Raw genomic sequence first — 27,276 nt, forward strand, 5'->3', positions numbered from 1 at the left:
TCGAGGTGCCGGTGGCCTGTGGCGGACACACGATGCAATGGACTTAGCAACCCCCGAGGCATTTCGAGCCGACCCTGGGCTGGTATGGCAGTTTTATTCGTACAGGAGACACATGGCATTGAAAGCCCAGCCAAATCGAGCACATCTGGCACTGGCAGAACTCGCCAAGCGGAAAGAAGGGTTTATGACACTGAGTCAGAACGTGGATGGTATCACCCGACAGCAGACTTAGTAGGGCGCGGCTGGGCTGATACAGTCACCAGGTCTGTCGCAGAGAGCTGGACATCCGCGCGAGAAGCTACAGCTTCTGCACGGGTCCCTGTTCGACGTAAAGTGTACGAACTTCTGGTGCGATTTTGCGGAAGAGAACAACTTCGCCGATCCCATCGTGCCGGCGCTGGAGATTCCAGTAGATGAGCCAGATCCTACGAGTAGCGAGGCAAGACAAGCTGTTTCAGACGCGTTGAGGGCGAAGAAGAAGGAACTGGATATATCGGATGCAAGAGTGCAGCTTCCGGAGCTGCGCTACCAGGATCTACCTCAATGTCCGAAATGTAAAGAAGGCCTATTGAGACCCGGCGTCGTGTGGTTTGGGGAGATGCTGCCCGAGAAGACCATCTCTACGATTGATGACTGGCTAACAGCCTCGAAGAAGATTGATCTAATCATGGTAATTGGCACGAGCGCAAGAGTATACCCAGCTGCTGCGTATGTTGACAGAGCTAGAGCCAAGGGAGCGAGAGTTGCAGTGATAAACACGGAGAGGACAGATGCCCCATCAAGCGGGCTAAGGAAGGATGACTGGTTCTTCCAAGGCGATGCGGGACAGGTTGTTCCCGAGATCCTGAAGTCGGTCGTTGGAGAGATTAGTGCGCCTACTGAAAAGCTCTAGTGGATGAATTAGCTAGTAGATGGCGTTGGTCCACACTGATGTCTCCTGGTCTAGGACGCAGTCGGAGCCTGCCTTTTTGTGTGCCAAACGACGGATTTGTCGGTCTCTAGCAGTCAACACAGAGCCATGCAGCTCTGGAGTCCCCTGGTATCATATGTGCATGGGTTATTCAATCAGGAGGTACGAGTGCAAGTGTACATATGTGAGACTGCACACGAGTCATGAGAAACATGGAAGATACGAGGGAGTTTCTTGATAGGACTTGTGCTCAATGTTGCAGCAGAACGGAAATAAAGCTGGAGACGTCCCGGCCATTGGCGCTGGAGAGCTCATCGTAGCAAATGCAAATGCCTTCTCTCAGGAAATAAGAACCTAGCAAAATACCGGAGGCCTACTCTAGGCCGCCTTAGAATCGCGATGCCTGCGCCAGATCTGTCTCTCCAAGCTGTCCATCCAAGGCGAATCGCATGGTGCTGAGACATCTCTCAGTTGAAGATCAAGACTACCATATCTCTTGGCTCTGAATTCAACTAAGACGTCGTCTGGATGACGCGTGGACACTCGAACCCCTCCTCTTTTTTCATCCACGGTCTTGGAGCGGGGCCCCAGAAAGCAGGTGATGATTATCCAGTTGTTCCAGTGCGGTGTAAGGCTTCGAACTCAAGGGGCCGCGGTAGGTGGGCGGACGGCGTGTGTTTAGACGCGTGTTCCGTCTTTCTAATCAAGCAGATTTTCAATCGGACACTGACTGCCGTTTAAGCCGAGCATGTGAAGAAGAGCACAAGGACCAGGATGACGCGCGCCTTGTCAGCTCCCACAAGATCTGCTAGCGGGATCGCGCCCAGGTGCGTCTCACGATCTTGTTCAAGATCGCAAGCAAAAATGCGTGGCTGTTTGGACTGAGTAGGATTGCACCAAGAGATCGCCACGCGTTCTTGCGCCTGTCCTCAGGCGGTGGCACTAAATCTCTGCGCCAGCGTGCCGGACGCGTTAAAAGCCCGAAACCCCGATAAAGCAATGTGACGTCTTTGACATCAACACTGGCAACTGGCTCGCCTGGCGGCATTATGAATCGCTCCGTAATTTTGACGTGTGAATCACTAGATAGACAGACTTGTCTTCTCACGTTTGCCAATTTCTCTTGAGTTTTTCCATAGACTGTTTAATCTCCACCAGCTGTGTCTGTAAGGGGCGCCAACTGAAGCTGCATCACATTTCATGTTCTACGCCCGTTCAAACCTAAACAAGACGTTTCGATTCGATATAACGTACCCATAGACACGATCTTACGTTAGAACGACTGCTGCGCAGCAGCCCTTGCGCTACACGATGGCGAGCCCTCAGGAACGGCCTACGCCTGCACATACAGAGAGTGTATATGATCCGTCCACTGGCACATATCTCGACTACCGTGGCGACCACGCCCCACAGCAAGAAGTTCCATCGAGCATCGTAACAGATGTTCCCCCGGCTGTTATAACGAATAATCCGGCGGCTGTTGCAACTGACCTTCCATCTTCTTCCAGCAACAGCACCGCAGTGCCTTCGCCCACCGGCTCCCAGTCAGAGGAAGAGAAGGAAGACCAAGAGACGGAGAAAGTGGCAGCCGGCCCATCAGGATACGAAGGCGTCGAAGAAATAGAAAGAAACTCGGAGTATGAGGACGAGAAGGTGGAAGAAGGCGGGTACATGCCGATCAAAACAGGAGCTAGCCAGCCGCAACGGCCTCCTCTGGAGTCCAGGCGATCCGATGGAAAGCCGGTGACGGAAGAGGATCTGTTCAGAGTACTATCCAGACGAAGAACCAGCCAGCTAAGCCGACAAAACTCTACCGCGTCCGCGGCCACGGAACACGACGAGGCGAAAGATGAAATCGATGAGTTGATGTCTCGTATGTTCGGCAACACGAGGCGAGCACATTCAGAGGAAGAGAAGACGAGACACGTCGGTGTTATCTTCAAACATCTTACCGTCAAGGGCATGGGCCTTGGTGCCGCACTCCAGCCCACCACGGGAGATATATTCATGGGCTTGCCTCGGTTCCTGAAAGCCCTATTCTCAAAAGGACCGAAGCAAGCGCGCGGCAAGCCTCCAGTCCGCACCATCATTGACGATTTCTCTGGATGCATCAAGCCGGGTGAAATGGTACTCGTACTTGGCCGACCAGGCGCGGGATGTTCTACGTTCCTCAAGGTCATCGGCAACCAAAGATTTGGCTACGAAGACATCGAAGGCCAAGTCACATACGGCGGCGAAGACGCCAAAGTCATGGCCAAACGATTTCGAGGCGAAGTTCTTTATAATCCTGAAGACGATCTTCACTACGCCACTTTGAAAGTTAAGGAGACGCTGAAGTTCGCCATCAAGACCAGAACGCCTGGCAAAGACTCTCGCCGAGAAGGGGAGAGCCGCAACGACTACGTCAACGAATTCCTTCGCGTCGTCTCAAAGCTGTTCTGGATTGAACACACCATGAACACGAAAGTAGGCAATGAATTCGTACGCGGTGTTTCTGGCGGTGAGAAGAAGCGTGTCAGTATCGCGGAAGCTATGATCACGAAAGCTTCGACGCAGTGCTGGGATAACTCGACTCGCGGCCTCGATGCCAGCACGGCTCTTGAGTACGTCCAGAGTGTGAGATCACTCACAAACATGGCCCATATCTCCACCGCTGTCGCCCTCTACCAGGCCGGCGAGAGTCTGTACGACCTTTTCGACAAGGTCATCCTGATAGAAGACGGGAAATGCTGCTACTTCGGGCCTACAGATGACGCTGTGAAGTATTTCAAGAACCTCGGATTCGTGCAGCCTGAGCGATGGACCAGCGCAGATTTTCTGACCTCAGTCACTGATGAACATGAGCGGCACGTCAAGGAAGGCTGGGAAGATCGGATACCGCGATCAGGAGCCCAATTCGGAGAGGTCTTTGCCAAAAGTGAGCGACACAAGTTGAACATGCAAGAAATTGAAGAGTTCGAGCAAGAAACTCAGCGACAGGCTGAGGAGCGCAGGGCTGCCATGACGAAGGCTACGAGGAAGAAGAACTTCACGCTACCCTTCCACGCACAGGTCATCGCTTGCACTAAGCGACAGTTTCTCGTCATGATTGGCGACAAGCTGTCTCTCGGTGGTAAGTGGGGAGGAATCCTCTTCCAAGCCTTGATCGTGGGCAGCTTGTTCTACAACATGCCAGCAACCAGCTCGGGCGTCTTTACCCGCGGCGGTGTCATCTTCTTCATGTTACTCTTCAATGCCCTTCTCGCCTTGGCCGAACTCACATCAGCATTCGAAAGCCGTCCGATCCTTCTGAAGCATAAGAGCTTTTCCTTCTACCGACCGGCCGCCTATGCGATTGCGCAAACGGTTGTCGACGTACCGTTGGTCTTCATACAAGTCTTAATCTTTGACGTCGTCGTGTATTTCATGACGAATCTCGCGAGGACACCATCTCAATTCTTCATAAGTCTGTTGTTCCTCTTCATTCTCACTATGACCATGTATGCCTTCTTCCGCGCGGTTGGTGCGCTGGTCGCATCTCTCGATATAGCCACACGGATAACGGGTGTAGCCATCCAGGCACTAGTCGTCTACACCGGTTATCTGATTCCTCCGCGGAAGATGCATCCTTGGTTCTCATGGCTGCGATGGGTCAACCCGGTCCAGTACGCCTTCGAAGGCCTCATGGCGAACGAGTTTTCCGGTTTGGAGATTGCCTGCGAGCCGCCATATATCGTACCCCAGGGAGGCCCCGGCGCCGGACCACAGTACCAGTCCTGTGCTATCCAAGGCAGCCAACCAGGCTCGCTTATCGTCCAAGGCGACGACTACATCCAGGTTGCATTTAACTACAGCCGGTCCCACCTATGGCGCAACTTCGGCATCATGTGTGCATTCTTCATCTTCTTTGTCTGTCTCACCGCCGTTGGTATGGAGTTGCAGAAGCCAAACAAGGGCGGCGGTGCCGTCACGATCTTCAAGCGGGGCCAAGCACCCAAGTCAGTAGAGGCCGCCATTGAAAACGGAGATAAGCCACAAGACGAAGAAGCCGGCAAGGTGCAGGCAGCCGCTGCGGACTCCAAGGATGAGAGCGGTAGCTCCGGCGATGACACCACCAAAGGAGTTGCGAAGAACGAAGTTATCTTCACGTGGCAGAACGTTAATTACACTATTCCATATGAGAAAGGCGAGCGGAAACTGCTGCAGGATGTCTCCGGTTACGTTAAGCCGGGCAAGCTAACTGCCTTGATGGGCGCCTCAGGCGCTGGCAAGACCACGCTTCTTAACACCCTCGCGCAGCGCATCAATTTTGGTGTCGTTCAAGGCGACTTCTTGGTGGATGGCAAGCCGCTCCCGAAGTCTTTCCAAAGGTCCAGTGGCTTTGCCGAACAGATGGATGTCCATGAGCCTACAGCAACAGTCCGTGAGGCTCTCAGATTCTCTGCCAAGCTGCGTCAGCCCAAAGAAGTCCCACTACAAGAGAAGTATGACTACTGTGAAAAGGTGAGCGATCCTTTCCTAATTTAAACTGCCGTCTGAGATATTAACCTGTCTCAAGATCATCGACCTCCTTGAAATGAGAGAGATCGCAGGTGCCGCCATTGGCAAGACTGGCGAAGGTCTCAACCAAGAACAGCGTAAACGTCTGACTATTGGTGTCGAGCTCGCCAGTAAACCTGATCTGCTCTTGTTCCTGGACGAACCGACATCTGGTCTAGACTCCGCCGCCGCGTTCAACATCGTTCGTTTCTTGCGCAAGCTTGCCGAAGCCGGCCAAGCGATCCTCTGCACCATCCATCAGCCCAGCGCCGTCCTCTTCGAACACTTCGACATGCTTCTGTTGCTGAAGAGTGGTGGTCGGGTTGTGTACTTTGGCGAGTTAGGTCATGACAGCCGCAACCTCATCGACTATCTCGAGAGCAACGGGGCGCACAAGTGCCCGCCGAAAACCAATCCTGCCGAATATATGTTGGAAGCGATCGGTGCTGGCAATCCCGACTATAAGGGCAAGGACTGGGGTGATGTATGGGCCAGCTCTAAGGAGTCGCAAGAACGCAGCAAGGAGATCCAGCATTACATCAGCGAACGACGTAACGCAGAAAAGCCGAAGGCGCTCAAGGACGATCGCGAGTACGCTATGCCGCTCAGTACGCAAGTATACACTGTTGTCTACCGTGGCTTCGTCGCCATGTGGAGAAGCCCGGACTATGTCGTGGGCATGTTCATGCTCCACATATTCACCGGTCTCTTCAACTCATTCACCTTCTGGCACCTGGGCAACAGTCAAATCGACATGCAATCGCGGCTTTTCAGCGTGTTCATGACGCTGACAATCTCGCCGCCTCTCATTCAACAGCTGCAGCCGCGCTACCTCGACCTCCGGTCAATCTTCCAGTCGCGTGAAACCAACTCCAAGATCTACAGCTGGATCGCCTTCGTCACCTCAACCATCGTGACCGAGATACCGTACCGCCTTGTCGCCGGAACAATCTACTGGTGCTGCTGGTACTGGCCGACCTGGTTCCCACGCGACACCTACACCTCCGCCAGCATGTGGCTCTTCATGATGGCCTTCGAGCTCTTCTACCTCGGCTTCGGCCAGTTCATCGCCGCGTTCTCGCCCAACGAGCTCCTCGCCTCCCTCTTCGTCCCGCTCTTCTTCCTCTTCGTCGTCTCCTTCTGCGGCGTCGTCGTCCCCTACGCCGCCCTCCCAGCCTTCTGGCAGAGCTGGATGTACTGGCTCACGCCTTTCACCTACCTGCTGGAAGGCATGCTGGCGCTGCTCGTGCACAACCAGCCCATCGAGTGCGACCCGCTGGAACTGGCCTACTTCGCGGCGCCACCAGGCCAGACTTGCGAGAGCTACGCTGGCGCGTTCGCGCAGCAGTCCGGCGGCTACGTCAGGACGCAGCCGGATGGCCAGTGTGGCTTCTGTCAATATGCGTCTGGCGACGCGTTCGCGGCGAGCTTCAACGTCCAGTATAGTAATGTTTGGCGCGATTTCGGTATCTTCTGGGCGTACATCTTCTTCCAGTTTGCGGCTGTGTACTTCTTCAGTTGGCTTTATCTACAGGGTGCGAGGAAGATCAAGAATTTCTTTAGCCCGACGGCGAGGAAGCACAAGAAGGAGATGCGCAAGCATCAGCAGGAGCTGGGAGAGAACAAGGCGTAATTTTATATAGAGGGCTTTTGTTCGGATAGGTATATTGGGTAGAGCTTCTTTCTTGTATATTTTCAAGCGGTATTGCCCTGTAATTAGTGGTGGATCTCAGCATTGCTAAATGAAGCATGGGCAGTTTAGAATAGCCTCGGATGATATCCTATTGTATCGACCACCTTCTTCATAGTAGACTATCGTGTATGCAGGGTTACAGCCACGTGACCGTGTGCGCGGCTTGCGTCTTTTGTCTAGTGAATTAAATTACCTTAACCAGCACCCACTCTACGCACTCAGCACTGATACACGTCAACCTGGTACAGACCTATCCGGGTGGCTGATTGAGTTTGCAATACGTATCAGTTGAACTCTAATACCACTACTTAGAGGAATGTGGTTATGCACTGCCGTACCTATCTGGTTATCCCACGGCGATACCATAGCATAACATGCTATCCTCGCATCTTCACTCGAGGATACCATGATCAACGAGGCTACAACAGCATCTCATGTCCCTCCGAAACCTTAGGTGGTTCAGCGTACGCGGTAAGTCGACTCCCCAGATTCAGAACCGAGATCCAGAGCAATGCCAGAACTCCCCACACCCCCCGATCTGTGCCTGCAGGCATTCGGACGGACGGCGCCGGAAAAACCGAGGCTATCAACTTGCGGCTGCAGGCACTGTGTTAGAGCCGCTGCGGTTCCTGCTCTGTGACATCGTGACTTTTTGGCGATGCTGGGCAGCATCACGATGTATCGCCCCGTAATTTGGAAATGGCTCGTCGAACAATGCCAGAATTTGCCATGGTCAAAAGCCAAATGCGGGGGAGGGACCAGGCCAAACGTAATAACTTCAATTCTGGCCTGAAAGCGCCTTAGTGGCCCGAAGCTCGACCCCTCTGGAGAAGTACCCGAGTATCTTTAAAACGGAAGCCGTCATCGCGGGGAAAGTCGCGGTCCTGCAGTATCCTGCTCTCCAGCTTCGTCGCAACTTACGCCGACTTCACACGAAGACGGAGCTCTTCCTCGCGATATCAGAGTCCAGACCGACGCAGCAACAGGCGCAGTCTCCAGGATAAGCTCTTAAACAGCTCTCTCCCGGCTTGCCCCGGCGTTTGCACGCGCACATCGGATTATCTCGGACCCTCTCAAGCGGCTGTCCACCTCGGCAAGCGTCAGTCACCACCTCCTGCACTCCAGCTAAGCCTCGATTTGGAGCATCAGGGAGCTCTAATTGGATACAGCAGAGAAGATCACTGTTTACAGCTTCCGAACGTCGTTGCAGACGTAGATATGGCCTCCGCTACTAAAGAAGCTGACACCCCGCAGCGACGACCATCTTCCCCAGGACCGCTTACAGACGACTTTGCCCGCCAGCAACTCCAGAAGCAATCAGGAAATAACTTTCACTCTTCGTCTTTGGATAGCTCCTTGATCACAATGGTTGCCAACAGCGTAAACAAGACCGCTCTTCACCCAAGTGGTGTCCAGTAAGCTCTACCTTAGCCGAGGTTGTACTGGCGTTGCAGGACCCAGCCTAATCTCTATCACAGGCCGCAGCGGGAGCACACCGAGATAGAGGAGGAGCTGCACACGAGGGCGCACATTGACTATGACCGCGTAGCGATCGTGAGTTGGTCGCTTGCTCTCCTCCTCTGTACGATACTAACCTTACTAAGATTGCCAATCCCTCTGTCGCTGCTCTCTACGAGGATGCCCTCGTCTACGAGACCGGCTCTGCCATCACCTCGACTGGCGCTCTCTCCGCCTACTCTGGCGCAAAGACTGGCCGGTCACCGTCAGACAAGCGCATTGTCAAAGAAGAGGGCTCCGAGAAGGACGTGTGGTGGGGACCGGTCAACAAGCCCATGACACCAGACGTATGTTCCTCTTTCTTTCCCGCGTCCACCTTCAACTGGCTCCGACAGGCTCTCCCCGCATGAGACGTCATCCCGAGCACCTGGATCGCGCCGGGAGTTCGCGTGTGGTGGCGCCTCCCCCGCGTCTTGGCTTGGTGTTTTGCCGATTCCGCGTGGGCCGAGGGCTTAGCCGTCATCACGTGCGCTAGAGTTCATCATGGGCAACGCTGACTTGGTGCACTGTAGGTCTGGAAAATCAACCGAGAACGTGCTATCGACTACCTGAACACCAGGAACCGCATCTACGTCGTCGATGGCTTCGCCGGCTGGGACGAGCGCTATAGGATCCGCGTCCGGGTCGTGTGCGCGCGTGCGTACCATGCCCTCTTCATGCGAAACATGCTCATCAGGCCCAAGAGGGAGGAGCTTGAGGGCTTCCATCCCGACTATGTCATCTACAATGCTGGCGCTTTCCCTGCCAACAGGTTCACCACCGGCATGACCTCAGCGACTTCAGTCGCCATCAACTTCGCCGAGAAGGAGATGGTCATCCTCGGAACGGAGTACGCTGGTGAGATGAAGAAGGGTATCTTCACCGTGCTCTTCTACGAGATGCCAGTCAAGCACGACGTTCTGACCCTCCACTCGTCGGCGAACCAGGGCAAGAGTGGTGATGTAACGGTCTTCTTCGGCCTCTCAGGTACCGGCAAGACTACCCTGTCTGCCGATCCGAAGCGTGCTCTCATCGGCGACGACGAGCACTGCTGGAGTGATAAGGGTGTCTTCAACATCGAGGGCGGTTGCTACGCCAAGTGCATTGGCCTGTCAGCGGAGAAGGAGCCTGATATCTACGGCGCCATCAAGTTCGGCGCCATATTGGAAAACGTCGTATTCGACCCCTCGACCCGAATCGTCGACTACGATGATGCCACCCTGACTGAGAACACCCGCTGCGCCTACCCCATCGAATACATCGAGAACACCAAGCTTCCATGCATCAGCGATGGCCACCCCACCAACATCATCCTACTCACCTGCGATGCTCGCGGTGTGCTACCACCAATCTCGAAGCTCAACACTGAGCAAACTATGTTCCACTTCATCTCCGGCTACACCTCCAAGATGGCTGGCACTGAGGACGGCGTCACCGAGCCGCAAGCCACCTTCTCGTCTTGCTTCGCGCAACCCTTCCTGGCGCTGCACCCCATGCGCTACGCCAAGATGCTGGCAAGCAAGATCGCCGAGCACAAGGCCAACGCCTGGCTTCTCAACACCGGCTGGGTCGGTGCAGGCGCCACGACCGGCGGGAAGCGCTGCCCCCTCAAATACACTCGCGCCATCCTCGACGCCATTCACTCCGGCGAGCTGGCCAAGGCCGAATACGAGACCTACGAGACGTTCAATTTGTCGGTGCCCAAGACCTGCCCTAATGTGCCGGATGAGCTGCTCAACCCAGCGAAGAGCTGGACCGGCACCGCGGATTTCAAGACGGAGGTCAGGAAGCTCGGGGAGTTGTTCAATGAGAACTTCAGGAAGTACCAGGACGAGGCGACGCCCGAGGTCCTCAAGGCGGGGCCGGAGATCAAATGTGAGTGTGGGCGACCGATTGCCCATAAGGAGTAGTGCGATGGTCTGACTTGCGAGCAAAAGAGATGTGTCATGACTTGCTGTGTGAGGCATTGTGATGTAAATCGACGGGAATCTGTGCGAATGTATCTATCTTGTATGGCACTGGGAGTAGGATCTCTTTGACCGCATTGACGTTTCGGATAGTATAGCCCGGTATTGACGAGATTACATATACTGTAACGAACTATTCCGTGCCTGGTGCATTTCGACTAACCTTGACCTACTCAGATGACCTGCTTTTCTTCTGTGACTGGTGCTAAAAAGCCTGATTTCCTTGACTGGTTCTCTTCTTGGCTTTCATCCTACCCTATGGGCGTGTTCGACTGTGATTGAGCCCAGCCAATGTCCTATCACTCCCTTGAAGGTCGCCGGGTATCTGGGATTCCAGATGTGCGGCAACGGTGCCCTGTCGATCATGGGGTTGGGTGTTTTGGCCATGCAAGGATGGGGAAAGCTTCATGCCGCAACAGCGGCCCTTCCTTGAGCAACACCATGGCCTGCCCCTCCATACCTCGACAGCGACGCGCATGGAAGCATCCACACGTTGACCACGGCCTTCCTGGGGATGGAGGCTGATTGGGATGAGGTGAGCTTTAATCCTACCTTACTACGCGAAGCATTATCTCCATACACTCAGTACCCAGGACCAGCAAGATATTAATGGCAGCGCCCATGCATGCGTCACGCCGGGAACCATTCTTTTGCTGCTTAAGCACAAAATCTACCAGCATTGCGCTAACGTCTGTCCCAGGTAGCCCGAGCCTCGCTGCCTCCGCCAGGCCCTCGAGCGCTGCCTACACCCGCAACGACCCTAGCTTTCGATCCTCAGCAGGAGCTGTTATGGGCCGGAAACGAATTCGTGAGTCTGTTCGGCATCACCACAAAGTGTCTCCCGACCAGTCGCAGCGGCATTCACGCGCCCACTTCCTCGACACGACCGGCTACAATGCTTCGTGTCGGGCCTGAGAGATACACTTCTGACGGACAACCGATAGGGCCGAGTCAATTCCTTCTACGGCCCGAAGCTACAGAACTATACACGATGGAAGGCACACCCGAACGAAGGTCATGTGAAGCAGATTCTGCTCTGCGACAGAGGCGTCATGTCCTTATCGGCGACGAGTATACACCTCTCCCTTAGAAAGGGGCTGAATCAATGGCATCTTGGGTACGAACACCGTTCACTCGGGAACGAAGACGGGGAGAGTTTGCGGCTGACTGATATGGTATAGGCATGATGAGTTCAAGGACCTGCAATGCATGACCTTTACCTCTAGGGGCACGAATGAGGTGCTGGTTGCCGGTCGACAAGATACTATGTTTAAAATCGATATCGAGAAGGGAACCATCTTAGCAACTGTAAGGAATGCGTTGCTCTGTTAGACCCCTTCTAACACGGCCACAGCTTCCAGCCGAAGCCGAGTACATGATGATGAAGAAAAGCACGCAGTATATATGCGCAGCGACAAGTACGGGTGCCGTACACATCATCGATCCGAATTCGTTCAAGGTCATCAAGCAGTGGGCAGCACATATGGGCGGCATCAATGACATGGACACCCAAGCGACGTTCCTCGTATGCTGTGGCTATTCACTGCGACCCCATCACGGTTACGTCTTGGATGCTTATGCGAGCGTCTTCGACCTCAAGACTCTGATGCAACTACCGCCAATCCCGTTCCAGACCGGAGCCGCTTTCGTGCGCATGCATCCCAAGATGTCAACGACCAGCATCATTGCCTCTCAGAGCGGGCAGATTCAGGTTGTTGACCTGATGAACCCAAACTCATTCAATCTGCGCCAGGTCAACCTACCCTACGAAGTTTGGCTGAAGTTTCTGGAAATTGCGCCCTCAGGCGAGGCTCTTGCCATGGCTGATACGCAGTGCAACATATATCTGTGGGGTTCACCGACAAAGATACAGATCACGGAGTATCCTCAGCCTACAGAGTTTGCTGATACGCCTGCTCCGATTCCAAAGTTGGATTACTGGAACCCCGAAACGTGAGCATCCCTAGTCGCATTCGGCGCTGGCTGGGAGGCTAATACAAAAACGCAGACCATTGAGTAGCATCGGCATGCCGTACTACAACGAAGTCCTCCTCTCTGCCTGGCCCTCTTACCTGGTCTCGGAAGTCGGCGCACCCCCAGCAAAGATCGACCCAGCAATACAGGCCAATCTCAAACGAGCAGATGTCGGCCTTTTTGCACCGAATCCACGTACGAGGCATCGGAACCAAGTGGAGGATGCACGACGGTTCGATAAAAAGGACGGCGCGATACCGACCCCTCGATTCTTGAGCGACAAACAGGCTACTCAATCCGAGGTAGAGAGGGGCATAGCTGATGCGCTGAACGACCTTATGCTTCAAGGTGCGACGAAGAAGAACGTGCCGCCGATGTATGGGAATGTGGAGATTAAGTATAGTAAATTTGGGGTTGATGACTTCGACTTCGAGTGAGTAACTTCCAGTTTCTGCCAGTACTATGACGTCCGCCGGCTATCTGGCTCAGCCTGCGGGGATCGGGGACTATGGGAGGACTGACGGACTGGCAGGTTTTACAACAAAACCAAGTTTTCTGGCCTAGAGACCCACATCGCCAATTCTTACGCCAATCCGCTTCTGCAAGTCTACAAGTTCACTCCTGTTCTAAGGAACCTAGCGTTACAACATGCGGCGACATCTTGTCTCTACGAGACCTGCTTGCTGTGCGAGATGGGTTTCCTGTTTGACATGCTGGAGAAGGCAAGCGGACAGAACTGCCAGGCTACGAACTTCCTGAAGACGTTCAGCGGCCTTTCTCAAGCTCAATCGTTTGGTTTGCTGGAAGAGCACTCACCTGATACTGCTTTGACGGTTATGATACAGAACTTCAACCGCTTCTTGCTCGACAAGATAGCTACGGATTACAGGCAGATATCGCCATCCCCGAACCATATGGAGCAGGCATTGGCAACCGCAGCTGTATCACACATCCGCTGCTCAGGGTGCTATCACGAATCAGTCCGCCCTGGAAACTCTTACCTACACGAGCTCTTCTACAGCCCTAAGATTGCGTCAAAGTCTCCCGGGCGCGGAGGGGCACCAACGTTTTCACAAGTGCTCAAAGAGAGCGTCGAGCACCAGCACCAGACGCGTGCCTGGTGCGATCGATGCAAGCGCTACCAGCCTCTGACGACGAAGAAATCGATACAGGGCGTGCCTCCTGTACTCATGATTAATGCAGCAGTGCAGAGCGATGCGGCGAAGCAGTTGTGGGCTACGCCGAATTGGCTGCCACAGGAGATAGGCATCATCCTGGATGGTGGCCACTTTTTCTGCTATGAGGGTCAAGACATTAAGAGCCATCTGGAGCGGGGTATATTCGATATGAAGGTCTACGAGCTCATTGGTGTGGTTGCGGACGTTAACAGTGGGGAGCATCAGAAGCCGCATCTGGTGTCGATGATCGATGGTAAGTCGTATCCAGAACAACCATCGCCCTCCTCAGTACCCCAACGCTGTTGCAATGCACTCATAGCCTTTGTCGCGACTGCTCGCAAAGCTTAGTGGTAGAAGCGGTTATCCTCATGAGACCGCGGGTATTACGCACCTTCATATAAATATAGCCAACCCACAACCGAAGATTAGGCAAAATCTGACCATTCGCAGTTGAACCATCATCTCAATCACCGCAAACTGAAAACCAGTGGCATCTCTTCAACGACTTCTTGGTGCATCCAATCACGAAGGAGGAAGCCCTACGCTTCGACACGACCTGGAAGCTCCCATCTATCCTCACATACCAAGCCAAACTCCACAGTCATGCCATAGATGATACGTGGAAGGAGCACATCGACCCCTCACTGCTATGGATGCCACGGGCCTCACTCCGAGACAGATCCAGCGAGTTGAGGCTGCTAGACCCCTCAACCGAGTCCCCCAAGCCCGGCTACCCGGTTGCAATCGACGCCGAATTCGTAGCACTCCAGCGCGAAGAAATCGAAGTCAAAGCCGACGGCACTCGCGAAACCGTGCGCCCGTCCCGCCTCGGCCTCGCCCGCGTTTCGGTCTTGCGCGGCGCGGGCGCAGATATGGGTCTCCCGTTCATAGACGACTATATTGCGATCCAGGAGCCCATCGTGGACTATCTGACGGAGTTCAGCGGGATCCATCCAGGGGACCTCGACCCCAACACGTCGCCGCACGCGCCTGTGAGCTTGAAGGTCGCGTACAAGAAGCTCTGGATCCTGCTCAACCTCGGCTGCGTCTTCGTGGGCCATGGTCTCCCCAAGGACTTCCGCACTATTAATATCCATGTCCCGAAAAGCCAGGTCGTGGATACGGTCACGCTATTTCACCAGAAGAGCCAGAAGCGGAAACTCAGCCTCCGCTTTCTGGCTTGGTGCGTGCTGCATGAGGAGATCCAGCAGGCGGAGCACGACAGCGTTGAGGATGCGCGCACGGCGCTCAGGCTCTGGCGTAAGTGGGTAGAGTATGTGGACGCGGGCGTCGAGGAGCAGGTCCTCGAGGAAGTGTATAGAAAGGGTAGGGAGGTCGGGTTCAAGCCGCCGGGTGCAAGGCCCAGAGGCGTCGAGAGGGAGAATGGACGCGAGACGCCGGAGCTGGGTGGGGCGAGTCCGGCGGTTACGCCTGCAAGGAAAGCGGTCGGGTTGGCTTTTGGGATGGGCAGGAGTGGGGGCTTTGGGAGTCCGATGAGGTAGGGTAAGGGTTCTTTGGATGCAAGCGTGTTGGAGGGAACTTTGGGCAAAGCACTGGCCGTAGGCCAGGAATATTTCTAGTTTATAAAACCTGTTACGTCAAACAACTTGGAGAGCCATACCGTGAAATCAAGACAATGTCCGCCAACCCATCACCACTCCAAGCTCGCAGAACTCTTTCTCCTGCCGATGTAGGCCGCTAGACATCTATTGGACATCTTCTCACGCCTCTACTCGATCCTTGTAGCTGACCCAGGCCAACAGGCGCGAAGCAACCATCCTCTGAACCTAACAAATTCGCGACATCTTCGCCTCAGAACTCGGTGGCATATCCCGCGCTGTCCTATAGTAACCATTCAGGCTGTGTAATCGGCACAGCCTACAGTAACAACCCCGCTAAGTATTCGCTTCAAGCATATCAAAGGAAGAAGCTTAATGAGACAGGCCGTATCATCTCCATAGTGTTATTTCTGTTCGATCTACGCGCGGTCCTGAAGTTGTCTCCATAGGGTCGTCCTGCACGCTATTTCTCATCTTTCCTCAATCTTCCTCAACTTCTCTCAGCTCTGCTCAGCTCCCATCACAACTTCACATCCATCGCCGTTCTACGGACGGCATTTACTTCCGAATACGGTAATATCTATGCTTTCCGTAGAACGTCTCCTCAACTTTCATTTCTCAACTCTCAACTCTCAACTCTCAACCCTCAACTTCCAACTCTCAATGGCCGTGAAGGCCGGTTCTGTGGTAGACATGTTGACTTTGATTAATGTGAGGGAGACACTCGGAGAGGACGCGTAAATGAATGTACGATTGGAGACAAAGGAAGACCGCGCATGTAGAGCTTCTCAGTTGAGTGGACTTAGTAGTTATTTCGTAGAAGGTGGCTGTTGAAGCAGCCCTAGAGGTGGTGATATATATGAATAAAATCGTGAAAAGAAGGACGAACCAGCCCGGAAAAATTAAGCATAGCTAGAGCCCGCTTAAAGTCCGAATAATCTATAACGGTCGGTCTAATCTCTAAACCTTTCTGCCCTTTCTCGCTCGCTCCTTTCTCGCCCGCCCCTTACCTCGCTAACACCTTCTTTAACGGCCCTTTCTCTTCGCTAGAATAAGTGGCTCTGGTGCCTATACATGCTAGTAGGATTTAAAGGACCGATATGTTGTTTCTAGTGATCTAGAATATCTATTCGGGGTGGTTGGTTATATACACCCCTTTATTCTTAAGAATCTTAGCCTAATCCTACATGTCGCTTAGTGTTCTAATTGAAGGACACTCTATAATCTCTAGCGTAAGAGCTATAGTAGCGGCCTAAATAACCTGCAATTCCTTTAAGCTATAATGTCTGCCGCTAAAAAATTCGACTAATGTTTAGTTTTAACACTCTTCGTTAGCGACTAACTATCGGTCGATTCAATATTAGTCGACCGCGTCCTGGGTCGGTGGCTTCCTATTAGCCGTCTTCGTCCTGAGCCGCTTCTTCCGTGATGGCGCTTTGGTGTTGTGATCCCGCACACCTCATGCTCAACTCTTAGCCCTCACTTCTTAAGTCACGCGTCAGCCTATCGTGCTTGAACACATTCAACGTGCTACTTTCAGTCTTCATGTGCAAAACTATTCAAACCTACAACACTAATCCGAGACCCAGACCCCAGCCGAGGCAAGTAAGTAGCAGTATATCTCAATTTCGCCCTAGGGGATGAAGTAATAGAGAAAATCGCGAATACCGACAATCCCAATCCCCAACCCAGCCCCACATCAGTCTCAGTACACCATAAGGCGCCCAGCTATGTCAAACGCCATCCGGCCAGCAGACTCCGAGCTAGTCCAAGCGGGCGCATACTAGCAAAGCCCCTAGATCTCCTCCATGTTGCCCGCTGGCTCCTCATCCTCGCCAGACTCGTAGCTGCCGACACTGCTCATGTCGTCTTCTGATTCGCTGTCCTCGCCAGCCTCGTCCGCGGCGTCTTTGCTTGCATACTTGAGGACGTATTCTAAGTACTGTCAGCCAGTGTATAGAAAGAGGGCAAGAGAGTTGGGACCACGGAGCAGGATGACACAAGATGAAGGTGAGCCAAGGTTGACACGAACCTTTGACCTTGGCCTCATAGCCCTTGGGCTCCCGCATCATCAACGCAGCCGCCTCGCCGTTGAGGGGGTCGGTCGGGTTCGGGTAGCGCAGCAGCTGGGGCAGGAAGACTTCGAAGATGTTGATCATATCGTACATGGGTGACCAGGTCTGGTTGATGACGTCTAGGCAGACGCTGCCGGAGCTGTTGAGGGCCTTAGTCTTAACGATCCCTGACACCACAAGATTTCGATGTGAATTCGCAATGCGGGGGCAGTAGTGGACAGGGTAGATAGAAGATGACTTGAGAGAGATGACGGTGATGTAGGAGGCGTGCGTCGTTGGAGATGGGCATGGCTTACAGCTCGTCAATGTTGGGGTGGAATATACGGTTCACAAAACCAATACTGGGGGATTTGTAGGGGTACTGGTCCGGGAGCTCGACGTGGATCTTCCAGAGACCGCCGGAGAAAGGTGCTATTGAAGCGTGTCAGCGATGGCTGGCGTGCACTGGGTGTTGGGGAATGGAGCGTTTTGTGGGGTTAGGGGTACACACTCTCCTCTGGACCCTTGAAGCGCACATAGAACTCTTGCCTGAAATATGTCAGCTGCTGGTGCAGCGTGGGAGAGAGCGCGTTTATAGGGGCTGACGAACACTGCAGGAGATCGTCAGTAAAGGTATTGGGCAAGAATGTTCCGGTATACGTACTGTTGTCATTCACGAGGGTGACTTCGTAATCGCTCATCAACCTGCCAGAGTACGACAGGTCAGTTGTGCCGCTCTTCGTGCCTTGTCAATGACTCTGGGAGGCGCAGGTAAGAAGTTATGACGCACATCCTGCTCTCGGTCAGCATGTGTTCCAGCTACGCCGAAGATGCTATCCCTACTTCATGACCTATTATTCCAGCAGGGTAACTCGTCAGCCACTGCTACAACAACCCCTCGTGAGATGTCCATGCCACTCACATCCGTCTCGATCCTCCTCTTCGGGCTGCTCATGTTGCCGGCTCGCTCAACTTCACCACCTATGGAGGTTCGTGTGGGGCGACAACGTGTGGTATAGGCCGGGGTTCGCTTTGCGTGGTGCTGAGATCAAGGTAACCTGTATGCTGCTATCCCCACTGCTAGGTGGTACGTGTGAGGTTAGACGAGTGAGAGTGGCTGGCTGATCTGTGCTGTGATTGCTACAGTAAGGCGTGCTCCGAGTTTCGCAGTGGAGCTCCGGATACGGATGCTTTGTCTGTGGCGTTGTGCTTGGAGAGGTACTCAGTGGGCGCGGTGCTGGTAGTTGCAGTTGGAGCAAGTGCTTCGATTGCAGATAGAGAGTGGCTTGGACGTAGAGAAGCAGAAGTAAGAGATTTGCAGGTCAAAGAGGTAGCAGAGTTGGGCGCGGCAGGTACTTGAGGTGGTGGTGGTTATCACGAGATGGCGGTCATCCATGGCCCCGCCAACTAGTCACGCATTCAGGGCCTTATCACCATGTGACTTGCTCAGGCACCGCAGTTATCCGCAGCGATTCTATCCGGCGGCAGCTCCAGCAGAAGGTTGATATTCAGCTTTGCAGCGTAGGAGCAGATATCAATATGATAATCCTTCCTCGTCTTGCTCAAAATCGAAAGCTTACTCGGAAGCTGCAGTGAGACATAAGATGTAGCTAGAGTCACGTGCTCCGCGCGCTCAAACTTGCTGTTGAAAGTCGAGAACACCCCTGAGCCGTCCAACGCTTGATCGCCAAAGTAGTCATTCCCGTCTGACATTGTCACCGCATACATTGCAACCTAGTTGACATTTCTATAAAGCCTCGGCGCTGACCAGCCGGACTCCCGGATTCAACTTAACAGCGCAAGCTTCACCGAAAGAATGGATTGCCGCTCCGCACGCCTCCGGTCGGCTCACAGAACGGCAACGCATTCCTCCTCCGGCCCCTAGCGGAGTCTGACAAAGGGCCCAGTTCGGACCGAGGCGGTCAACCACAAAAAACTCCAACGTTCTCTGGCCTGCGCAGCAGTATATATCACGAAGCGACCTCACAAAACCGGCTTCAGCCCACAGACAATGGCTTCGCTTCTGCTTCTCCCGTGTTGTCCGGACCTTGACAAACTACTCGAACCACCCACCTCCCCCCGAACGCGCGACCGGCGGCCCTTATTGCGATGTCGCGTGCCCTGATCCGAACGCTTGCACGCGGCCATGATGGACTCTTCAAAGCTTCAATACCTCCACTAGCCCGCCGCACATGCCTCCAGCCCTTCCCACCTCTCACCTCCGTCCTCCAGACGCGCAACAGCTCCCACAGCCCCATGGGCGCCGCGCCCCCTTCGTCGCGCAAGAAGGTGACCCTCGGCACCCTACGCGCGCTCTATGCTAAGAACGAGCCGATCACGATGCTGACGGCGTACGACTTCCCTTCCGCGCATGTCGCCGATGCGGCCGGCATGGATGTGATACTCGTCGGCGACAGCCTGGCCATGGTCGCGTTAGGGATGGAGGACACGAGCGAGGTGGGGATGGAGGAGATGATTGTTGCATGTAGGGCTGTTGCGAGGGGAGCGAGGTCGTCGTTTCTGGTATGCAAAGCCTCCGACGTTCCACCATCTGCTGGCGCCCGACCTTCCTGGCTGCTGCGTCTTGATCGCTTGAATACTTCGCGAAGATAAGACTAACCCTCCGCGCCTCCAGGTCGGCGACCTCCCCATGGGCACCTACGAGTCCTCCCCCACCCTCGCCCTCGAATCCGCGATCCACTTCATCAAGCGCGGGCGCGTCCACTCCGTAAAACTTGAAGGCGGCGCAGAAATGGCCCCGACAATCTCGCGCATCACGCAGGCCGGGATCCCCGTTCTCGCACACGTCGGCCTCACGCCGCAGCGCCAAAACGCGCTCGGCGGCTTCCGCGTACAAGGCAAGTCGACCGCCGGCGCGCTCAAGGTCCTCTCCGACGCGCTGGCCGTGCAGGCGGCCGGGGCGTGGGGCGTGGTGTTGGAGGCTGTGCCGGCTGCGGTGGCCAGCCTCATCACCACTAAACTCCAGATCCCGACGATTGGGATTGGGGCCGGGAATGGATGCTCGGGACAGGTGCTGGTGCAGACGGATATGGCGGGGAACTTTCCGCCGGGGAGATTTTTACCGCGCTTCGTGAAGCAGTATGGGAATGTGTGGGGGGAGTCGTTGAGGGCGGTCGAGGAGTATAGGGATGAGGTGAAGAGGAGAGAGTATCCGGCATTGGAGCATACGTATCCGATGAAGAGGGAGGAGTTTGAGGAGTTTGAGAAGGCGGTTGCGTTGATGGAGGTGGTTGATGTGGTGGAGGTCGAGTAGGGCGGTGTGCTAGCGGGGGTTTTTAGTTTGCGCTGTTCTGAATACCCTTGTGGAAATCGCATTGAGCGTTTTGTTCTCTCCTTCTGAAATGTCATACATTGGTTCTGTTGTCCAGTCTAGCGTTCTGCATTCGAACGGCGTCCTCATACTAGTCCTTAAGATGAAAGGCCCATAGAGGCCTTCCAGAAGCTATTCCAGTCTTCCCTCCGTGAGACCGCGCGCCAGAAACTCTTCATTGTTAAAAGCCTGCAGCTGCTCGACGAGCTTGCGGCCGTGACATGCGTCTCCTCTCTGATCGCAACCCTTTCGGATGCACCTAGCCAGCTGTAAGCCGGCTGTATGGCCTCAGCAATGCATCCAACGCAGTAGTGGCCGCATTAGGACTTACAGTAGTACTTCTGGGCCTCGGTATCAGGACCCCTCGTGGAGCCCATTGGTCAACATCGCCACTACTGCCTCACCCGAAGGCTGGAGTGATGGAGTAAGCAACCACGAGCTCGTCTTTGGTCTTGAAGCACTGGCATTCCGTTTTGGTCAGCGCACAAAGCTTGATAGCAGTGGCAAGCCCGCTTTTCCGCAAGACAGAACACAAACAGATAGGACTCCAATCTGCTTCGTGTTTCCCCTCCAAGCCATGACCGCGCGTGGGCACAAGAGCCCCGAATGAGAGCAGAGGTTTGGAACTAAACTCACCCGCCACAAATTGCCCACCCCCTCGTCCAGGGAGGGTGCGAACACCTGGTTGACGTAGCAGAAGCAGCTCTCATGGTCTTGTAGCCTAAGCTGCTTGCGCAGGAAGCGCACGACTGCTTCGAACTTGCGTGACGAGGCGATGGTGAAGACTTTGCGGCGGAGGTGCGGGGCGGAGCCGACGGGGTGGAGGCGGATGGTTACTTAGGAGGACGGGGTGTTAGATGAGGATAGTTTAGGGGGAGGAGGGGAAAGGAAAGGTTGATAGGGGAGAAGGAGGGGAGGCGGGAGGATGGTGGAGATGAGAGAGTTCGTAAAGGGTATAAATGATGTAATAAGATTTGGTCGGTTGATGGTGGTTAGGTTAAAACAGTGAATAGGGTAAGTAGACTTGGAAGGAGGTCTCATGTAACAAAGAAATTGCTCATGTGTCAGGAGGGACTTAGACGCAAAGATGTAATTCTGAAGTTAGGGGAATCCCGCAAGGCTACGGAACGATTGGCTTACTCTTCTCCTGCTCAAGCTCTCCTGCGCCATCGAGCGCCCGATGCGTATCTTTAGGGAGGTTGGTCAAGACGACAGAAGCGGCCATCGTGAGTGGAAGGTCAGCACCATTGTCTTCATCGTCGGGTATTGGCGCTGGGGTGGTGGGTGCTGGTGAGCTTGACTTGGTGGCATCGGAGGACATTGCTGCTTTCACTGTAGGTGTACTGAGATTTGATGATAACGCTGAACAGGACGCACTTATGGAGGGCGGCTGGAAGAGACTCCTGAAATGCTTGTCACGAGGAAGGGTTATGCTCGGAAGATGAGTGGGAAGTTGGGGCGACTTCAACACCATCCACTCCACTGCAGCACTCGGTGTTGCATGTGATGCCTCCGATACCGTATCTTCAATGCCTCCAGAACAGACCCGCCGAGGTTTGCACAATACTGTCTGAAATCCCTAATGTTTGTGAAAACAGGGCATATTAACAGACGGATTTACCGGTCACTATGTAAGCCCGTGGGAAGCGTATTAGTGAGCATCAGAGTGTACTACTCTTCTATATCAGGAACCATTAGTCCCAAGCAGATGTTACCATATACTGCAGATACGTATAATGACCTGCCCTCGTAAACCATCCAATAATTGGCCCCAAAGCCTTTGAACAATGCCAAGGCCATTACTCTACATTCCATTCCCGTATGAATCTCCGAATCCTCTACACCATTAACCAATCGTCGCAGCGCGGAATATATACAGACAGCATAGCCGCACCACTACATCAGGAAGCACCCCAATCATACACCAGAGTCCCACGTGAAGACACCGCTGTCCTTCGCATACTTGTTCCACGCCTTGCACGTGTCCTCAAGCATGCAAGAGTCATCAATCGTATCCCTGATCTTATCCTGCATCTCAACGATCTGTAGCGCAAAACCCATTGACGTATGCCATCCAACATGACAGTGCATGAGCCATACGCCCGGATTGTCTGTTTCGAATGCGACAACGAGGAATCCAGCGCCAGGCATGAGCGCGGTGTCGCGGCGAGGTGGGTTGATGAGGTTGAGTGGCACGGCGGAGCTGTACGCGCCTGATCCAGAAGCGAGGATGAAGAAGTCGTGGCCGTGCAAGTGGATGGGGTGCGGGAGCGGGATTGCGCTCTGTATGATGATGTAGACCCACTCCTTCTCGTTGGGGACTTCGATTAGGAGGTTGCCACTGTAAGTGGGCGCGGAGCCGTTCTGGTAGACGCCGAGGAGAGTGGGGTCGCCCCATTGAGACATGAACGTGGTGCCTGAGAGATACCACTTGAAGAGGTTGGCTGAGTTGGGAGCGACAGTGATCTGTCCGTTGTGGGTTATGTCTGATGTGCCGGCATCCATTGCGTATATTGGGATGAGACTTGCGGCCGGCTCATCGATGCATTGGGTAGTGTAGTTGTAGGCTTTTGACGTCGGACTCCCGCCTGGAGATCCCGTGTAGCGAACGACGGCCTTGATGTCGAGTGCCTGTTTGAGGCCGGCACAAGAATTTTGATTGTCGGAACGCATCCAGTAGTCGCCGACGTCTTGGTCAGCCTCAACGATGACATTGTAGCGCTGACCTGTTCATCCGTCAGCAAGTGTGAACAAATATGCAGACCGAACAGCTTACCGATGTTTATATTGAGGATCTTAGTCTGATACGGCTTGATGGGCGTGAAATCAGCAGAGATGACAGTCATGGTATGGCCATCAATATAGAATTTGAACGTCGACTGGATAGACGCGTTCAAGATACGAAGAAGATAGCGCTGGCCCTTGGTGAAGGTCATCTCATACCGAGTACCGGTTTGGTTAGCAGCACCGTCCGGACCCCAAGTGTTCATGCCGTTGATGAGTCCGTTTTCCAGAACACGGGCACCACCACCACGTCCCGGCACAGCATCTTGAGAAATGTCATACAAAGAGTCGACCGTCACATGGCTCCAGTCCTGGAGAGTGATGACGCCCTTGTCCTCGTCGTAGGGTGCGCTTGTAGGACCGTGGATGATCATAGGCCCAAAGACTCCCTCCCACGCCTGGATAGCCATATGGGAATGATACCAGCTGGAACCGTAGGAGTTTGCAACCCATCGATAGGTCAGTTCCTCCCCGGGCGCGATGGGGCATTGGGTAATTGATGGAACGCCATCGTACTGGTTCGTGTAGTTCTGGCGGATGCCGTGGAAGTGAATGCTAGTGCCGTTGTTCTGCATCTTATTGACCACCGTTACCTCGACAGTATCCCCCCAACTAGCTACGATCGGCGGACCAGGCATCTGGCCGTTAACTACGAGTGCGAGTCGGGGGTAACCATCGGGTGCTATGGTTGTGTTGGTGATTTCCAGCCTATATCTGACGGTATTGCAGGTCTTCGGGTAGACCTGGAAGATGCTGTCGTTGATGGTCAAACCACACCAGGAGCTCGGGTTATTTCCAGGCTGACCCTCGCATGGAACGCAGTGTTCCTGATATCCTGTAGGCCAGGCATTCCTAGAGCTACACGCCGAGGGGGCCCAAGTGTTGTTGTCAGATGAGGTCGTGTTTGTAGTGATAGCAGATGATGTGACGTTAGGCGTGGCAGTGATCGTCGACGAATATTCGCTGGACGGACTGAGTAGCGCAGCAGTGGTGCTGGATGACGAGTTACTCCATCTGATAGACGTGACCGAAGGACGACTCGAGTTAATGGTCGAGCCATTCGAATTGGCAGTAGGAAAGCTTTGAGTCAGGTTGCCGGTAGTGGTTACGACGCTGCTAGAAGAGCTTGGAGTACTGCCGTTGGTACTCGATGGTACTGACGAGGAGAAATTCGAGGTGCAGCCGCTGAGGAGCAAGGCACCATACACCTCCGTATTAACTTTAGCAGGTCTCGGGCTGTTCTTGAGATAGCATGGCCCTTTTGGGCTACCTCGAACCCATGATACGCCGATACAATCCGGTCTCTTGCTGCAGGCCTCGGCGCACTCATTCACATCTTTAGTATAGAAGCCGCCGCCAAGCATGTCACCTCCCGCACGATCGACTCCACACCCAATCTGGAAGGTTGCTCCGCATGCCGCCCTGTATAGAGTGCCGTTCTTCTCAGGGCAGCGTACAGATGTAGGGGTAGGATAGATGAAACGAGTTGTCCCGGACGTGGCAGCCGGTGTCTCGATAACGACTTGAATAGCGCCCATGACTCTTGTGTCGACCCTCGCTGGTTCAACCCTCTTCTTCAGGTAGCATGAGCCGCTAGGAATCCCTCTTACCCATGAAACGTCCACGCATTCCTCCTTCGCGGAGCAAGCATCTACACACTCCTCAAGTGATGTAACGTAGACAGGCAGTCCCAGATCGCCGCCGGCTCGGTCGATGTTGCATTCGATCTGGAAAGTCTGCTTGTTGTTGGACGTAGTGTAAATCGTTCCATTTGAACTAGGGCACGAAAGGGATGTGGCAGAGGGCTCTGCTCGTTCCACCAGATGTCCGGACGAAGCACAGCGGCCGAAGGAGGTTTGACAGCCCGCCTCACAATAGCCGTCTGATTTACCACTATATGATGTAAGTTTTAATGCAGACTTACAGAAAGGTTAAGGGGCTTACCAATAGCCATACTCGCTGCAACAGTCGCCGTAACCAGAGTCTGTGCACGTATAACCAACTCGTCCACCGCATGAGCCATCTGGTGACGGCTTTCCTCGAGTCCGTTCGCAAGTACCGTACATGCTCTGGCAGCCATCGCCACAATACGGGCGAGTCGCACCGCAGAAGCCCTCTCTGCTGCAGCAGTTGCCGAAGATCGACCCCATGCAAGTCTGACCAGTATTCTCTCCACACTTGCCGTCGTGGCTGACTATGGTTTCCGACGATGACGGTTGCTCAGACGCGGGGAGGGCGCTCGCCAGGCCCAATAAGAGCGACCAGACGATGGTCCTCATCGTCTTGATATGTTTCCGTGGCTCTATGACTTGGACTAGAAGGGGAACGATTGAGATGAACGGCAGACAGCGATAGTAGACAACAAATGGCGGATGAAATCTGCTCTGCCAGAACTTCATACAACGAATGGCAGCTCACTTGCTCCACGAAGGGGGACAACCCTGTGATGAAGACAGAAAATATGTGGCGGGCACCACTTCCTTATATCACAACAGTCTTAAATCTACAAAAGCATGCAGCAACAAGCCGCCAGCCCATGCTTTGCCTGGACAAGACATAGAACTTGCAATGCGTGGCTAGCCATCTAGTCGCGATGACCTGGGTGTACCAGCCATGCGAGCTCGTGGTCAGGTAACACGGAGGTACCAGACGCCCGTCCCATTTTCGACAAGAGCATAACAGTGGGCTGGGTGACATGGTGGCTTCGTTGCTTGGGCTAAGAGCCTCTATCAGCAACCCGCAGAACGGGACCGACACACCATTCGCTCATGCAGAGCTGGTCGGTGGAGACTTGGCACTGGTGCATGTGGCGGACGCAGGTTATTGCCGATGTTTAGGGCGTAGGGCGGCGCTGTGAGGTTCGTTTGCTTTGCGGCGCCGGTATGTCGTTGTTGACACGATGTTAGTGAACGGGCGGCGTGTCAACGGTCCGTTCATGCAATGGGCGGGAAGCGCAAGGATGAGTCGGATCCCCATCGGCAGGGCATTGAATTTAATCAAATGGCTTTGCTCGGCGGCGACCATATAGAAATCGATCCATCTTTTGTACGGTTGTGTCCTGAAGTCTTGAAACCCCACCTGGCAATACGAGAGGCTTCACGTTTCTAGCAACTTACGGAGCACTAAAGACAGTCACCGAGCTACCCAATATGCTACTGAGGCCATATCCACTCGTTCTCGAGAAACGACAATATGGAGACAGATCCGCTGTCGTTGCATGTGGGTTTCTAGCGTAAGGCTCGGCAACTTGGTGTTTCCGATACAAGCCATCCCTTCCGTGGACAGGAAGAATGAATTGACTTTACAGCTTACTCCTGCCATTTAGATGCTGCTCTAGTAAATCAGGACGCCACAGGACGTCAGTGAATCTGACGGGCAGTAGTCCCATACAAACGCAGGGAAGGATTTTCGACAGCGCTTCTTGACCGCCTTCGAGGCAATCCTCAGGATCAGGATGGTGAGGAATTGCAGCCTTACCGCAATACCATGGGCATGGGGAGCGTCGTCCCACCAATCGGTAGCTTGCGTTGTCAGACTCCTTAAATAGCCGTGGCCGCGGAGAGCTGCTAGGACAGTGTCCTAGTAGCTGGTAGCGTGATTAGCTAAGGTATCGCTCATCCGTTAAAGCCGCTCTTCCGAAGGTCAGGCTTCTGGATCTGAATGGCACGGTTTTCGGTGTTGGTCAATCGGTCCTTAGTCGGAATGATCATGCCTTCTGGGACGGATCCGGATCTTCTGGATCTGTATAGCGAAGAACTGCATGAGAACTGAAGTTGGCTTCCCGGTAGCAATAGTAGGAACTCTGAAGGGT

General features: G+C 54.1%; 7 protein-coding genes across 7 annotated transcripts; 4 read left to right on the forward strand and 3 right to left on the reverse strand.

The window, feature by feature from the left end:
• Window positions 1–37: 37 nt before the first annotated feature.
• W97_07302 (SIR2 family histone deacetylase) lies at window positions 38–892 on the forward strand (the record flags this gene model as incomplete). Its single annotated transcript, XM_007785280.1, has 2 exons — window positions 38–209; window positions 264–892. 2 exons carry the CDS (start codon window positions 38–40, stop codon window positions 890–892), a joined length of 801 nt encoding a protein of 266 aa, XP_007783470.1.
• A 1,329-nt stretch (window positions 893–2,221) lies between these two features.
• W97_07303 (uncharacterized protein) lies at window positions 2,222–7,061 on the forward strand (the record flags this gene model as incomplete). Its single annotated transcript, XM_007785281.1, has 2 exons — window positions 2,222–5,392; window positions 5,448–7,061. 2 exons carry the CDS (start codon window positions 2,222–2,224, stop codon window positions 7,059–7,061), a joined length of 4,785 nt encoding a protein of 1,594 aa, XP_007783471.1.
• A 1,425-nt stretch (window positions 7,062–8,486) lies between these two features.
• W97_07304 (uncharacterized protein) lies at window positions 8,487–15,239 on the forward strand (the record flags this gene model as incomplete). The annotated part of the gene is made up of 11 exons (XM_007785282.1): window positions 8,487–8,536; window positions 8,600–8,675; window positions 8,726–8,926; window positions 9,152–10,493; window positions 11,290–11,393; window positions 11,530–11,702; window positions 11,767–11,893; window positions 11,940–12,538; window positions 12,594–12,992; window positions 13,092–13,990; window positions 14,188–15,239. 11 exons carry the CDS (start codon window positions 8,487–8,489, stop codon window positions 15,237–15,239), a joined length of 5,022 nt encoding a protein of 1,673 aa, XP_007783472.1.
• Window positions 15,240–17,091: 1,852 nt separating this feature from the next.
• W97_07305 (ubiquitin-conjugating enzyme E2 H) lies at window positions 17,092–18,305 on the reverse strand (the record flags this gene model as incomplete). The annotated part of the gene is made up of 8 exons (XM_007785283.1): window positions 17,092–17,231; window positions 17,329–17,510; window positions 17,668–17,782; window positions 17,862–17,951; window positions 18,015–18,055; window positions 18,108–18,143; window positions 18,194–18,201; window positions 18,273–18,305. 8 exons carry the CDS (start codon window positions 18,303–18,305, stop codon window positions 17,092–17,094), a joined length of 645 nt encoding a protein of 214 aa, XP_007783473.1.
• Window positions 18,306–19,459: 1,154 nt separating this feature from the next.
• On the forward strand, window positions 19,460–20,624 carry W97_07306 (3-methyl-2-oxobutanoate hydroxymethyltransferase; the record flags this gene model as incomplete). Its single annotated transcript, XM_007785284.1, has 2 exons — window positions 19,460–19,873; window positions 19,986–20,624. 2 exons carry the CDS (start codon window positions 19,460–19,462, stop codon window positions 20,622–20,624), a joined length of 1,053 nt encoding a protein of 350 aa, XP_007783474.1.
• A 457-nt stretch (window positions 20,625–21,081) lies between these two features.
• On the reverse strand, window positions 21,082–21,906 carry W97_07307 (uncharacterized protein; the record flags this gene model as incomplete). The annotated part of the gene is made up of 3 exons (XM_007785285.1): window positions 21,082–21,141; window positions 21,318–21,517; window positions 21,822–21,906. 3 exons carry the CDS (start codon window positions 21,904–21,906, stop codon window positions 21,082–21,084), a joined length of 345 nt encoding a protein of 114 aa, XP_007783475.1.
• Window positions 21,907–22,598: 692 nt separating this feature from the next.
• On the reverse strand, window positions 22,599–25,488 carry W97_07308 (uncharacterized protein; the record flags this gene model as incomplete). The annotated part of the gene is made up of 3 exons (XM_007785286.1): window positions 22,599–23,407; window positions 23,458–25,347; window positions 25,410–25,488. 3 exons carry the CDS (start codon window positions 25,486–25,488, stop codon window positions 22,599–22,601), a joined length of 2,778 nt encoding a protein of 925 aa, XP_007783476.1.
• Window positions 25,489–27,276: the final 1,788 nt, after the last annotated feature.

Source organism: Coniosporium apollinis, assembly GCF_000281105.1.
Source record: "Coniosporium apollinis CBS 100218 chromosome Unknown supercont1.40, whole genome shotgun sequence".
Taxonomy (NCBI): domain Eukaryota; kingdom Fungi; phylum Ascomycota; class Dothideomycetes; genus Coniosporium; species Coniosporium apollinis.